Source organism: Halyomorpha halys, unplaced genomic scaffold (genome assembly GCF_000696795.3).
Source record: "Halyomorpha halys isolate HHAL.00 unplaced genomic scaffold, Hhal_1.1 Scaffold19.1, whole genome shotgun sequence".
Lineage (NCBI taxonomy): Eukaryota > Metazoa > Arthropoda > Insecta > Hemiptera > Pentatomidae > Halyomorpha > Halyomorpha halys.
Window position 1 is genome coordinate 890,527 of NW_027115129.1, and position 15,185 is coordinate 905,711.

Sequence of the window (15,185 nt, forward strand, 5' to 3'; positions counted from 1 at the left end):
AACTATTAATTAAAACATGTCGAATATTTATGACATAATGGTCGAGTGACAGTCAGCTGATTTTTACCTGTGGCAGTATATGTTGACCTTCAGTTTATCGTAATTGTTCTCCTTATATATTCAGTTGAGAACACTCATCTGCGCCAGGAATATAAGTGAAAATTAGACAAAATTTCAAGTTATATTCAAATCAACAATTACTTATCATATTTGAAACTTTGTCAGTGATTCAGTATGGCACTAATTGAAGGTGTTGGCGATGAAGTGGTTCAATTTTTAGGAATACTTCTTGTTGTCTTCTTGGGAGTGGTTGCGTGGTGGTCAACAGGTATAAGAGATTTGCCACAGATACGTACCATTTTGATTTTGGAAAGAAGATCTCAGAATACTACCACACAACAGACTACCTTGGTGTCACAACATGTTAGTGGAATTGACACTGGGCAAGGAGACCAGAGTGGTTGCCGCCAGAGGCGTTTATCAGCTAACAGAAGTGTTGTCAACAAAAGGGAAATTACGGTAACCAGAGATATTCATGCCAATGTAGCTTCGGAAGAAGGATCTAACAGCGAACCATCTATGAGAAGCGAAATTGAAAGGAATGCTAGTGGTGTTGATTCTGCTGAACCTCAGGTCGATCAGAATTCAGATAACAACAGCGAAACGACTGGTGACAACATTCGTATTAGGCTGAAGTATTTGAATGATGACCAAAAGTTAGTCGAAGGAAGGCTTCAGGAGTTACTTGGTGATTTTAAAAGGTGATTTATCCTTTACTTTCATTATATATGATACAAATTAAGTTTTAACAGCAATAATCCACCTTAATTTTAAGTTGTCAAACCTTTTTCACAACAATTGAAATTTGTTTTGTATTGCTGTCCCCAATTTACCATATCTTTAATCTTTATATTTGTAGATTAGGATCATCTTACTCATCATGAAAAAGAAGTTAGTTTAGATAATAAACAGTTTAAAGTTATTTACAGTAATAGTAAGGTTATGTTTTTAAAAATAATGTTATCAGTATTACTATTTAATTATGTTGTCTTATCAGGTGATTAGGTCATAATAGTTTAGTCAACTTAATCATAAGTGTATGATTAATGTTTGGTATCATTTGCTTTTGTATATATTGATGCAATCACTTGCTCTATGTTGATATCTTTACAATATTTACTGACAAAATATTCTGATTGATTTTAAGAAAATGACATGAACTCATAAACTAAATGTAAATATAAACATTTAGTTTTAGCATGAAATGTTGATAACCATTTGAATAGAATAATTATAGAACATTTGTGATGCAGATACGATTGGTTAAATTTGTATCCAAGGTTATCTAGTAACTTTCAAAACCTATGATTATTGTAAACACTTTTTACTAGGGCTTATGAAAGTATGTAAGTTGCTCATTCGACCTTCATTGTACTAGTTCTTTAATGTCATGTATCCTGGCATGGCTGATATTTCAATTTGGTTAGGACTTTTTTACTGTCAACACCATTAGCATATTGTGCAATTTATTCATTTAATTTAGCATCCAAATTGCTGATGTGTTCTTTTTATGTTCATAAACTCCTAAAATGCCCCCATATTATTGTTTAATTAACTTGGAATGAAATAAGTATTTTTATTTTCTATTTTCATAGTAGGTTATCGGCTTTGTTGTCTACTGAATGATCAGAATTTAGGGTTTACTCACATTGTTATTTTATAAGATGTTATTAACATAATTTTTATGTTTAACTGATTATTTGGTGACTCCAAGCTGTGATATTTTCAATTGTATTTAGTGATGTTAGATACTAATAATTTTTCATTGTTTAAACTATATATTTTTTATCTTTTTAAGACTAATATTTGAGATACAGATATTATTTGACTTAGGAAATTTCTTACATATTAAAATTTATCGTGTTTCTAATTTTTTGGTCAAGATGTGGAAATTAAATTAAAAGGAAGGGATTAGGGAAGGACAGTTTATTGACCAGGAAAGAAGTAAAAAAAAAAAAAAAAAAAGAATTATATAGGAAGGTCAAGTTAGCAGGAACTGTATCTTATAAGGAAAAAACTAAAATTTGAATAACATTTTTTTGATATGTCAGTATAATTTTTCTTAATGGAAACGTATCTTTTAAACTTAAAATAAAAAAGATTATTTTATGAATTAAATTTTTTCAGGGTGTTGCATTACTGTCATAATTAATGGTATTTCAGAAGTTCTTCTTTACAAAATAGTTGATCTCTACTCGTCATGATAATGTGCACATGTCAATAAACTATTATTTAAAGAAAATATAATTAAACACCAGAAAAAAAAATAAAAATAATTGTGTATTGTTACTTAAAAGAAGTTCAATTATATTCTTAGATAAATAACAGTTGTTTAAGTTTTATCTCGACTTTGATTTTTGTATATTAGGTAGGTTCAATAGGAAATGAGTAACTTGTTTTCCTGGAGTTATTGATCAATGAACGGTGACATAATAGTGTATGCTTCTTCCTGTTACAACCACCATTTCTAAACGCAACACAATACATCTTTATACTTCTGAAATTTATATTATTATTTAATAATAAATACTGATAAGCATTAGCTAATAAGTAATTGTTTAAATCTACTGCTATGCATATTTTGAGGTTAAAAAATTCCAAATAAATCATTAATCTAGAATGGGGTTGTCCAACTTGGAAAACCTCAAGGGCCAAAATAAAAAAATTAAACAAGGTTTTGGACATACTTAAAATTTTTAAAATTAAAGTAGCAAAAAAGTTAGAGTGTAAGATAAGGTTATTGATTAAAATTAAAAGTACTAATATTTCTTTAATATAGGCCAAGTATATGTTATACAGAAATAAGGAAAATATAAAGATATATCACAGAAAGCTAATTTCATTATTTATTTTTTTAAATATTTTATAAGCTTCATTGACGAAAACACACTTTCAATTTTGCTAGTTGGGCGGTCTACTTGAGGACTGTAAATCTCTACATTATTATAACTAATTTATAAACCACCATGTTTGGTATAATTTTCTTAATATTAAATCATAAAATCTCTTTAAAAAAGGAAGGTGTTTAATAAGATCTCATGAACCTCACCAATTACGCGGGTTGTAAGTTGGATAACCTTAATCCATAGTAACGTATTCATATATGTAGTCTGTGGACTTTTAAGGGTCAGCTGATGATGATTTGGGGATCCACAAGATGTCAACGAAGAGTTGTTTTGAGGGGGAATAAAAAATTCAATATGTCATATCTCTGCTAATAATATTTCAATTTTGTTTTGTAGGGAATTTTTAAAAAAATATTGAGAATAACAAACAAAAAAGAAATGGTGTAATGGAGCCCCAAAGCGCAAGTCCCAATAGGCCTTTACAGACAAGCTAGGATTGTTTGTCTAATAAGTGTTGTAACAGTCGGAATCAATGTTTCTTGTCTTTTTAGTTTTATATAATCATTTTGAGTTTGTCATTTGTCCAGATTTAGTCAAGGGTAGCAGATCTGTTCAAAGGGAAAACTGGGATATTATTACATGATACTTTAGGGTATTCTGTAAGTTTACGGCGAAGAGTGAAGGTGATCTGTTTGCATTTATTTTAACCCCCCATTTTAACATCTTTCCTCAAGTGTTGTGATTTGGGATTAGAATGTTAAGGATAGAATAAACTGGTTATTATTAACTGAGAGAACTCTTGTGCAATAGGCATTCGTGGTAAGAATAGTGTTAGCATGGGTTGTGATGTCAACTGTATAGAAGATGGGACCAAGGATATTATCTTGAGGAACACCAGTAGACTGAAAGAAGAGGGAATAATACTAAAGAATAGGCAATATTGATTTACTTTGAATAATTTACCAGTGAGATAGGAACAGACAATGAAAAAGTATGTAGGGATAGGAATTTACGGATCTTTTAAAGCTGTCCCGGATGCCAGACACAATCAAAAGCTTATTCCACATCGAGAAAGACTTTTGCGCTGTACATTCTGTGCTCCGATAAAGACAAAACAACGTCCATTGTAGGATGACACCGTTTGGTAGTGGTGTGAGGTGTTTGGAATCCAAACTGGTGATCTAGGATTATATGGTTAGAATCTAGGATGGGGAACGATCGTTTCAAAATGAGTTTTTCTAGGGTGGGTAATGGTAGTGGGGGACGGAGGGATGTTCTATAGTTAAAATCAGTTTTGTTTTTTTTAGTTATTAGTCCTACTTAACATTTTTTTTTATTCATATTACCAGCCTCATAATCCCTAAGCCACGACCGTCATTTGTCACCCAAATCAAAATATCGTACACACCATAATGTTTATGATTGTTGTCCTCATGATATGGACTGAAAATTATTTGCATTGTTTCAGTAGTGAAGCCCTAAAGTGCAAAGGGTTAATTTTTTACTTAGATGTCGGATATTATTTAGTTAATCAGATGCGATTGATCTTTACTCATCTTGTGTAAATGATGTTAACTAGACATGTATTACTAATATTTAATCCCGATAAAACTGGAGGAGAGGACATATAGTTTTAAAGAAAAATAAACCTTTTTTTTCTGTAGGTAAAAGTTTTAAAAGTTAATGAAAAAGTAACTAAACACACAAGCGTATTAATAAATGAATATGATTCCGTATTGGTTTATTGTTTCATAGCGTGATTTGATTGAAATTAATGACCTGGGAATAATAGCCTGCAAAAAGTTTTTAAATAATGGATTGTGTGATGTAAATTTATAAGGTATTTTAATTTAATAGTAATAATGTTTTTGTTAAAATTGTTAAGAATCAAAGTAAAATTAAAGCTGTTATATAATAGACTGTCCTTGAGGATGCCTGGGTCAGCCGTAACATTGGACAATTAAGGAAATAATGAAGAGTGTTTTGAGACTTAACTTAGATGCAAATTATTTTTATTAAAAACCAAAACCAGTCTCATAAAATAAAATTAAAAAAAAAAATAATGGTATATATAGCGAAGCTTAAACACACCTGACTTTCATTTCAAAACAGTTTCAGTTCTCCCTCATATTTGAACATGTTAGCATCATAACGTAGAACACACTGCAGTTGAGAATCTTTTGTGATAATTATTTGAAGCGAGTGTATAATCTAAAAAAAAAAACAACTGTTTTTCTCATTGTAGGGCATGACTATGCAAACAATAAAGTTGCGAAACATTGCCAAAAGATTTATTAGTACAAAGTTGTATTATTGACTGATCCTCATGACCCAACAAAACAAATAATTTAAAAAATAAAATTTTCATATCATCAATAAAATTTTATTTTTTATATTAATCCCTGACATTATTATTTACTCATGGCTTCATATTAATAATCATAACTCTTTTTGTTTTAGGAGACATTTCAGTATGGAGTTATCGGCACAAAAGCTTGTTCGTCTTATATTCAACGGACAAATTCTTCAACGAGACGATCAAACCCTGCAAGGATGCGGCCTCTACGACAATTGTGTCGTACATTGCCTGGTCCATGCACAGCAGAATACTGCGAGACCCAATGCTCAGCAGCACAGCAATTCGCCGCCTCCAGATTGGAATCTTGGAGGCCTCTTGTACACATGCCTTAGCGTGTTACTTTGTTTAGCTTGGATCTGTAGGTATAATTATTCACATTTGTTTTCCCTCACAACTACCACCGCCCTCGTCGGTCTAACGGGAATGTTCGCCGTTTCCGTCATTGGCTTACACATGCCCGAGCAGCTACCAAATAACTAATATAAATTTAATTATATGGTTTGTATATTAAATCTTTGCATAAGTGCAAGTTATGTTTCCTCTTAATGTGTATCAGTGTTTTTAAAGATGCATTATTGTAAATAGAAGTATGTACATATGTATGTATAAATTGAAATGTTACTAAATTTTAGTTAATTGTTATGTTTTTGTTGATTAGAAAGAAAATGGTTGCCATAGTCATTATTACACTATATTTTTATTTGTAACTTTTTTTTTTTTTTTATTCTGTTGATAATGATTTAGCAATAATTGTGAACATTATCTAGACTGATTTAAAAATTATCTCTGAATTCAGATCGTTTTACATGTTTTCATCATGAAGTGAGGTTTAATAAAAAGGCATGCATTTAAATCAAGAAAAATTCTGTAATTTTATTTTACATTCCAATTACAATGCGATATATCTACTTCAAGTCTCTGATTTTATAATTTGGAAAATTATATTTTAGTCACTTATTTTAATTATTGATATCATACATCCCAAGTATATCAGTTCCGCTTGAACCATTGTATGTATTGATTGAGTGATTAGTTGGTATGACCTAATATTGTTCATATTATAAACAAAAATTACATAGTCAAATATCATTCAGGAACAAAGATGGATTGTTGTCGAATTTCTATAAGTAAGGTTTATATTTTAATAAATATGTTTAGCACTAGTTAGCTATTACTTAGATTTGTGAAATGAAATAAGTATGAATATGAATACATATTTAAAAAAAAAATGTATTTATAATTAATAATCTACCATACCTTGGGGAGGAAGATTTAAAATCTGAATGAAAAAACATTGTGGATTTTGGAAAAAATTAAATTAATTAAAACTCATCAAAATGATTTACAGAAAAGTGTTTGTTTTTATTTAATTCTATTTTCTTCAAAATGAATATAAACTAACTAAGAACAAGGGATATGGAGTTGCTAGGTCGTTAAGGACGCAGATAGTTTATTTATTATGTTATATCAACTCTGGGGTTGTTAGCTTAGCGGGAGGAGTATAATGAAGGGGAAAATCAAAGCCTAAAAGGCGGGCCTCATGGTGGACCTAGGGGCGTGGCAGAGGAGTAGGGGAACATTACAAGCCAATCACTGGCTGACTTCTGTTTCACTTTGGATTACAATGGTGGACATTCCTATACCCTCAAGATAAACCTAAGCCCTTTACGAAGTGGCCTTTTTGGTTTCACTTTTTCTTTGAGGGAGAATAGGGTTATACTACCCCCCTAGTTGGTAGGTTGTGCTAAGACAAAACCAGCCATCATCATCGACTTGAATGGTAAACCTGGCAGTTGAGTGTGGATGCTGACCACATCCTCTCTTAATATAACTGTTGATCAAGAAATTGTATGTCCTTGAACCCTCAGACATCCCATGGCTTTAGTAATACTGAGATTTTTAATTAATGAAAAATGAATAATTATATTTCTTTTGTCTTTCCATGATTATAAAAAAATTAATTTGGAAGGAGAAGGTTTAAAGATTTGAAAAGAAATAGAATTCTATGATTTAGCCTGGTTCGTTAAGGATTTGTCAAATGCTGATATTTTAATGTAGGTATATAAAAGGAACGGAGCATTGTAGATTTAAATTGAAGCTTCGGTAAAATATAAGAATGATCTGATTGAATAATATTACGAAGAAAGAAAGTGTTTGTATACGTAATTGTCGGAAAGCAACTTGAACATAGTATACTTAAATTTAATATTGTAAAATGTAGTATGTGAACAATTGTACAGTTTGAAATGCTTATTTTCTCAATGTATTTGTGTTAATTCTTTTTTTTATAATTACAGATGTATAGTATATCCAAAATCAGTTAGTCTGTAGGTGAAGGATCTTGCACCCTCCACCCTAGCTCCTCCCCTCCTACCAGGAACTAAGTCAAAAAAAAAACATTTAATTAATTAAAATTGTTCTCATTGCATATTACAATTTTCCTTAATTTTAAGTCCAGTTAACTGAGTGGAGAGGAATACAGAAGAGTGGGGGGTCGGCAGGAGAACGTTTGCCACTATACATCTCTCCCCTCCTTTTACCCGCAGGCATTCTCATCTTAGTTATACTATATGTAGGTTTATATTTAATTTTTGAAATATAAAACTTTTTTACTATATAGAGGTTCAACTGATACTTTTTTTGAAGAAAGATTAAAATCCAGAAGGATTTTCTATTTAATTTTTATTATCATAATTTCATCTTCATATAATGACATACTTTTATCACAGGGTTGTGGTTTCACCACAAGTTTATATCACCTCTATTAATTTTAATATTAGCATCTAAATATTAAATCAAGCATTAAGTTTTTTATAGCACTTATCACTACTTTAATTAAAAAGGATATAAGTTACATGAAGCAAGATTTACTATTTAACCAAAGAAATGTTTTGAAAAAAAAAATCTATAACACATAGGCAGGCTTTATTTTCACCCACTCAATATTTTTTATATTTTCCTATTGAAGGCTTTAACTCTTACAGTGTTTTGCTTTTCTCAAAATGAGTGACGATGTCATTTTAATTCTTTTTGAAAGACCATACGAAAATGTATTTTTTTTCCTTCAATAAAATTTTTAAACTTTTGTTTGTTTTATTAAAAAAGTGTCAACTTTATAAACATCATTGGAAAAAATAGTCTAAAACCAATTAAAATGCTTATGTTTTGTCATTGTTGTTATTTTTCAAAATATAATAAACAATCTAGTATACAGGAAACTACAAGTAGAAATTTAAAAAAAGTTCAAAATAGTTCTAAGCTTCAACATCAGGCTCTCTGAAAAAGTCACTTTATATATGTATATAAACACTAGGTAATCTCATTAATCTGAACTTCAGTACTGCAAACACTCCAGTAATCCTAACTGGCGTTGAAAAAAAAACTTTTTTTAGAAAGCTCAGCTGGTAATAACATTTTTATTTTCATTTAAATAAAAGTGAAAATGTGTAAAAGACACTTTTAACTTCGCTATCTATAGACAAATTATTATAATTACCGTGAAAATCGAAAGTGGACATTTTTAAACAGTATCAATAACAAGTAATCTATTTCCTATGAAAGTGTTCATAATATATATTGTAGGAATAGAAATACATATCTATTGTATAAATCACTTGATTATATAAAATTAATTTAATTAATAGTAGAAAAATGTATAATACAAATTTTGTTGATGAAATAATTTTTCTTTTTAAGTAGATCCTTACAAAGTTTTTCTTTTTTTTTTTTATTTATCAAATTAAACTATCAGTTAGCATTACTGAGGATGTAAAAGAAAACAAAAGTTGGTGCCCAAAATGGGATTAATGACAGCAATGTTATAAAACTTTAAAATAACTAACTAAATAATATAAAACTTTAAATAAATAAAAATATTTTTGTTCATTCATATAATTGAATTATTTTATATAGCTTTTTTCTCGATACTTTCTTTATTCTGAACTTTTCAGTAATCCTAACACTTATCTGCAGCAATTAGTTTGGATTACTGAGATTACACTAACTATATATATATATGGATGATTGATCGTAAGTTAATTTGAAGGAGATAGTCATGGTTGCGGTAAAGAAGAAAAAACAGTAGTAACTATTTTTCTTCTTTCTTGATGTCAGCCCTCACCATTTCCTTCAAATCAACTCTTTTTACTTTATTATATAGTACGGCTGATCTTATTAGGTGTTCAATGAATGCCTGAGATGTATTCAGACTTTTATATTAGAATGTCCCTTTATTTTCAAAGACGGTGTTGTTTTATTTTGATAGGCTCATCATCATAGTCTTCTCCTGTTCCATTGCTGTCCAGTTTAAGGATACCGCCTGTTGAATATGGGCCCGATTCCTGAACCATTTTGTCTCTCACTGAATGCCTTCCAGACACCATCCACCTTGGTTATGCAGGGTTTTCTTTTTATTCTCCTTTCTTCCATGTGGATCATACAAGTCTTCCTTACAGTTATCCTGTGATCTGTCCTAAGGAGATGTCAAACCATTCTACATAGTGCTGCTCTAGGATTGTCCAGGCTGATTTAACCTTTAGATAGCTGATGTAATGGTTTCAAATGCTATCTCGTTGGGTCTTAGTTTTCCATTTTCAGAGGTATCATGTCTGATTCCGATTTGGAATCATGGCTAAAGTATACTTCAGCAGTAGAAAGTTAGCTACATAAATTAAATGACACAATCTAGATTAAAATTATTTTATATTTATTTATATATATAGTTGACCATATAACTTTAAATATAATAGTACAAGAACCGGGTAGAAAAAAGAGGCAGTTATCTCACCTCAATTTTTTATTACTTTAATGAAAACTATGTATAATTACTAGTCAAAACTGATGAGTATGCCAAGTATAGGTAGGAGGAATAAAAAATGGGGGCTGTTTAAAAACCTTAATTTTTCATTTGGAGCTCTATATCTTAAAAATTACCAACAACACTAGAAAATCTAAAAGAACATTATTTAAAGAAAAGTAAATTTGCTGAAATATTAGCCCTGATAGAGCTTTTTACATCCAATAGTTTCCGAGGTATAGCCTTTTAAAAAGTAACATTTCATAAAAATGTACTGAAATATCAGTAGTTAGTTAATTTATTTTGAGAAATCTATATCTCAGGAACTATGTGATGGACGGGTGTCTATTAACACTCTAATTAAAGCTAGATTAATGAGCTGTGAAGTAGTTTAAAGTCCAATTTTTGTGGAAAGTTGGTTTTTAAAAGCTATATCTCGAGAACTATTGGAAATAAATAGCTCTATTAGGACTTACATTTTAGCAAATTTACTCTACTTTAAATGATGCTCTCTTAGATTTTCTATTGTTGTTGGTAGTTTTTAAGATATAAAGCTCCAAATGAAAAATTATTGTTTTCTTAAGGTTTAGAAACAGCCGCCATTTTTTATTCCCCCCTATCTATACTCGGCAGGCTTATCAGTTTTGACAAGTAATTATACAGAGGTTTCATTAAAGTAATAAAAAATTGGGGTGAAATAACTGACTTTTTTCTCCTTTTGGGCTCATGTACTATAAGATGGTCAGGGTTGCGGTCAAAATAGAACAAATGGTTTTTAACTATTTAATGTCCGACATCTCGACCCACTTTGCAGGGCTAAAATGATACAAAAATTATTATTAGTGGCGATATGTATCATTCTACTTTTACTTCATTATTATTACTATATTTCTGTATCTTTCTTTTATATTTTTTTGTCATATTTTTATGACTATTTCCTGTATACACGACATAATTGGTAAAGAAATATAACCATTAAACAGCTGGGCACCTCCCGTTCACGCTTCCAATTTATTGTCAATGTCTGTTTAAGCTTCGCTTTGAACAGGTATGTAGTCCTGATTTGTTCTTAGCTCATTTAATATCATCATTAACTTTGTTCTCATATATTAAGTCTATCTTGGGTTCAAATTAAAAGCTTAAATATTAAATAGATAGTAGAATTTTATAACATTTTAGACTCTTAATCTTAGGGTAGGTTTCTAGGCAATTAGAACTGACACTTTCCTACTAATGACAATTAAAATAAATTAATAGCTATTTTACAATAATATTAAATTCTAGTTTAATTTGTTAACTAACAAATTACATAATCTTCCTGATACTCCTTTCATAATCTGTTTTTCCAAAATGCTTTGTCTAACTGTATAACAATGGCTTCTAGTTACCTCTGCTTTCAGACGTCTTCTCACCAGGCAATCCAAACCAAGAGTCCCTTAATGACTCTCCGATGTCCTCTTTTTCAAGATTTCCACCCTCGAGCTAGATAAAAGATTATGATGACCTGCTCATCCAGGAAACATTCCCCACCTGTGCTAAGCAACGATTGAATGATTTCAAAAAACAAGCGGCCTTCCTTCCCCTACTGTAGATGCGCGCTCTGAACATCGATTGTAGCACTACTACGGTTTTGAGTTTTTTCTTATGATTTCCTTTATGAATTATTTTCTTTAATACTTATTCTTAAATTCTATTTTTTCTTCAATGTATTGTAATTTCAATTATGATGGGAAGTTAAAATAAAGTTTTTAAAATATTTGAATCTTCTCGACTTGGCCGCGATAAAATGAACTTTTTGCAGGACACATGCGGCCATCTTGGCTTTGAACGAAATGTTTTGTGTTTGGATATTTTACTGAACATAATTGGTTAGCTTGTTATTTTGATTTAACACAACTAATAAACAATACTGAAACGATATACATAAAATAAAAACATTTATATATCTAAAAATCAGCTATTAATTAATAAAGAGGATATTACATTATATATAATTTTCCTATCACTTAATGTTTACATAGTATGTATCCTACCTTAATTTATCTTATTGTTGTAATGTTCTTAGTTGTTTTTTGTATCTTTTTAGCCCTGATGAAGCCTTGCAAAGTGGGACGAAACGTCGGACATAAATAGTTAAAAATTATTAGTTCTTTTTTAACCGCAACCCTAACTATATCCTCATATTGAAAGTTATTTTTATTTAATTGAAATCTTGTCCTGTTTCTTCCATCGCCATTCCATTGCCGAATTCTTTGTCTAAAATCTGTTTTCTAGATTTTTGAGGAAGAAAAATGTGACCGCTTTTTGGCCTTTGAATATTTATTGAATTTTTTTTGTTGTTATTTTCCAATTTTTATTTCCTGTCATTCTGTTATTATACTATATACTAATTTACAACATTTTAACATTATACCTATAGAATATTGACCATAAATGTTTTAAAATATGATATGTATTCGTTTTGAGAATTAAATAAAGATTGGTCCATGTTGGTTCTTCCTCAACTACCTTTCAATGGGAACATTGTGTTTAATTTTTTTTTCTATTTAATTTTTCGATCAATTATGACAAAGATTCCTAAAAATCGACATTTCTGTTTTTAATTTAATAGTCATTAAATATATCATCCGAAAGTAAAATAGTCCTCTAGGTGGAGACTGTTTCTGGAAACTATTGGCTCAAGTTGAAAATTAGAGCAAGTGGTAGAGTTTAAAAAAAAAATACTAATTGGTCCCAGTAAACCAGGATAGATTAGATTTTGTCTACTATGAACAAAATGGACTATTTCTTCCAATTTCATTTGTCATGGGCAAAATTAATAAATAATATAAATTAAAAAAATATTGTTTTTTTCCCCTTTATTTTTCTTTTAAAAAAAGAAGATATAACACAAACACAAAGTGTTTTTGTGTTAATTTACCAAAGAGTTAATTGCTTATTAACTCTTATTATATAACTATATAATTTTAATTGACTGTAAAAATATGAAAATAATAACAAAACACAATAGAAATAAAATGGCATAATATTCAATCTATAGCTTTATTTAGCTATGTAAGTGTGAAATTCCTATTCAGCACTTATCTTTGTCTGAAAAATTATTTAATAAATGGGATGGCCTGTTTTAGTTTATATTTGATTTTAGGGATGGAATTCGAAAGAATGTAGATTTATTAGAGATTAGGGAAAATAGTATAGAAATATCGTTACCCGCAAGGAAAGTAAGACAGTCCCTAAGAGAGAAGTAATATGACAATTAGAGTCAATGCCAATAGCAGGGAATAGTTATTCACCATTTTAAGTCTAACCAATGAGCCAATGGATTCATCAATGATAGAAAGGCTCAGAATAGACGAATGCATTAAAATTAAATGTGAACTGAGCTACCCTTCGTGGAGTTACAGGAAAACGTAAATGTGGTGGAGAGTCAGGAACCCCAGCTCAAGTATTGGGAAAATGAACTAACAACATGCTCCTTATCACCCCCAGACACAATAATGTAAAGAAGAAAATAGCTGAACTGCTGGAGAAGAAAAATTCCATCACTCCAGACCACCTCCCTTTTATTAAACTAGAAAATGATTATCGTTTCAATGGACTTGATTTAAAACTGACATATAAATTGGAAAAGTGAAAACAATCTGCTGCAGAATTAATGAGTTATGTTTTGATTCCTATTTATGTACGATGTCATGATGGTTTATATCATTTAAGTGTTTGTTCCTTTTTTAGCCCTGATGAAGCCCTGCAACATGGGACGAAACATTGACTCTTATTCAATAGTTTAACTGCTATTTGAGTTTTTTCTTTGACTCGGATCATCTTTTTATTATACTTTGTATAATCATTGATCTTCCAAAAATTATAAATGTTTCCAAGAAGTGTATTGCATAGATGCAGAGGGCTCCTCTAGAGTATTATAGTGTTTGATATTATTGTGCAAATGAAAAGGAGGCACTAGTAGTGGATTCAACGATAAGATTTAAAAACAAATGATCAGGATCAGAATGTCAAGATAGAGGCATAGAAAGATGACAAAATTTATTCCTTATTTAGAGGAAAATTATACAGAGGAATTTGGTGAAAGAGCTTTGGTTAGATTGTAGAGGGAACATCCCTCTTACAAGTTTTTTTTTGGAGGGGCTAGGTGTTGAGAGGGACCAGTTTCATAGCATAGCGGAAACAATTATTATGAACTCAGTGGGAATCCTATATTATCATTTGTATGAGATCTTGGCTGGATATTGTCGATTTTATGAGTAAAGAAGTCTATTTGGCCAGTCTCAACTAATTCTTTCTCAACCCTTTTAATATTGTATGTTGTTTGATTGATTGGTATGCTCTGTTTTAGTAACTTAACAAAGTTAAGCAGCCGCTGTAATTTAGTTTCTTCTTTTATTTTATGAATGATTAATGTTTATTGATTTTTTTTAGAATGGAGGTAACAGTCCATAATAGACAAATAGATAAATCAACCCATCTTAAGTTCACAATTGACATCATCAATGTCTTCTTTCAATTTTACTTCAAGATTCAGCATACAAGTCGGGGCCTAAATCAGGAAAATCATGAATTTCTTTTACGGCAATTCCTAAATTTTCATCATTTTGACTAAAAACAACTTCAGATACAATAAATAACAACTTGAAAAAGCGAAAGAATATAACCCTCAAACTAATAATCTTGTCCATTTTGTCTAATTGAGTACATTTTTTTTCTAGCGGACTGGAATATGTATATAAAAAAGTAGACAAAATGCTCTCTTTGCAGTGAAACCAAAAAAAGGGTATATACAGTAAGAAATTGAAAAAACAGTCTATGTCTGTCTAACCTATTCACTTTGAACAGCACTGATGAAGCCCTGCAAAGTGGGGCAAAACGTCGTCCGACATTAAATAGTTATAAACTATTTTTTGTTTTTTTGACCACAATCCTGACCATCCTCCTATATTTTAGTTTTATGGTCCCCGGGACTGCTTTACAAACTCCGTAAATTCCTACCTCCTACATATTTTCTCATTATCCGTTCCTTTCTTACTTTATATTCTTACTAATAGTTTATTCCAAGTAAACCACAATGGTTCCTATTCAGCCCTCTATTTTCAATCCGCTGGTGTTCCTCAAG

General features: G+C 30.3%; 1 protein-coding gene across 2 annotated transcripts in view; it reads left to right on the plus strand.

Annotated features, from left to right (window-relative positions):
- Nucleotides 1-62: 62 nt before the first annotated feature.
- LOC106681144 (transmembrane and ubiquitin-like domain-containing protein 1) overlaps nucleotides 63-15,185 on the plus strand; it is a 19,354-nt gene continuing 4,231 nt past the window's right edge. Inside the window, exons 1-2 of one of the 2 annotated variants that reach the window (XM_014421325.3) lie at nucleotides 63-761; nucleotides 5,367-5,623. In XM_014421325.3, the coding sequence (XP_014276811.1) occupies nucleotides 235-761; nucleotides 5,367-5,623 (784 nt within the window). In that variant the 5' untranslated portion in view covers nucleotides 63-234. Of the gene's footprint in view, nucleotides 762-5,366; nucleotides 8,351-15,185 lie in introns of those variants that run through there. The other variant, XM_014421317.3, reaches the window with a different exon arrangement.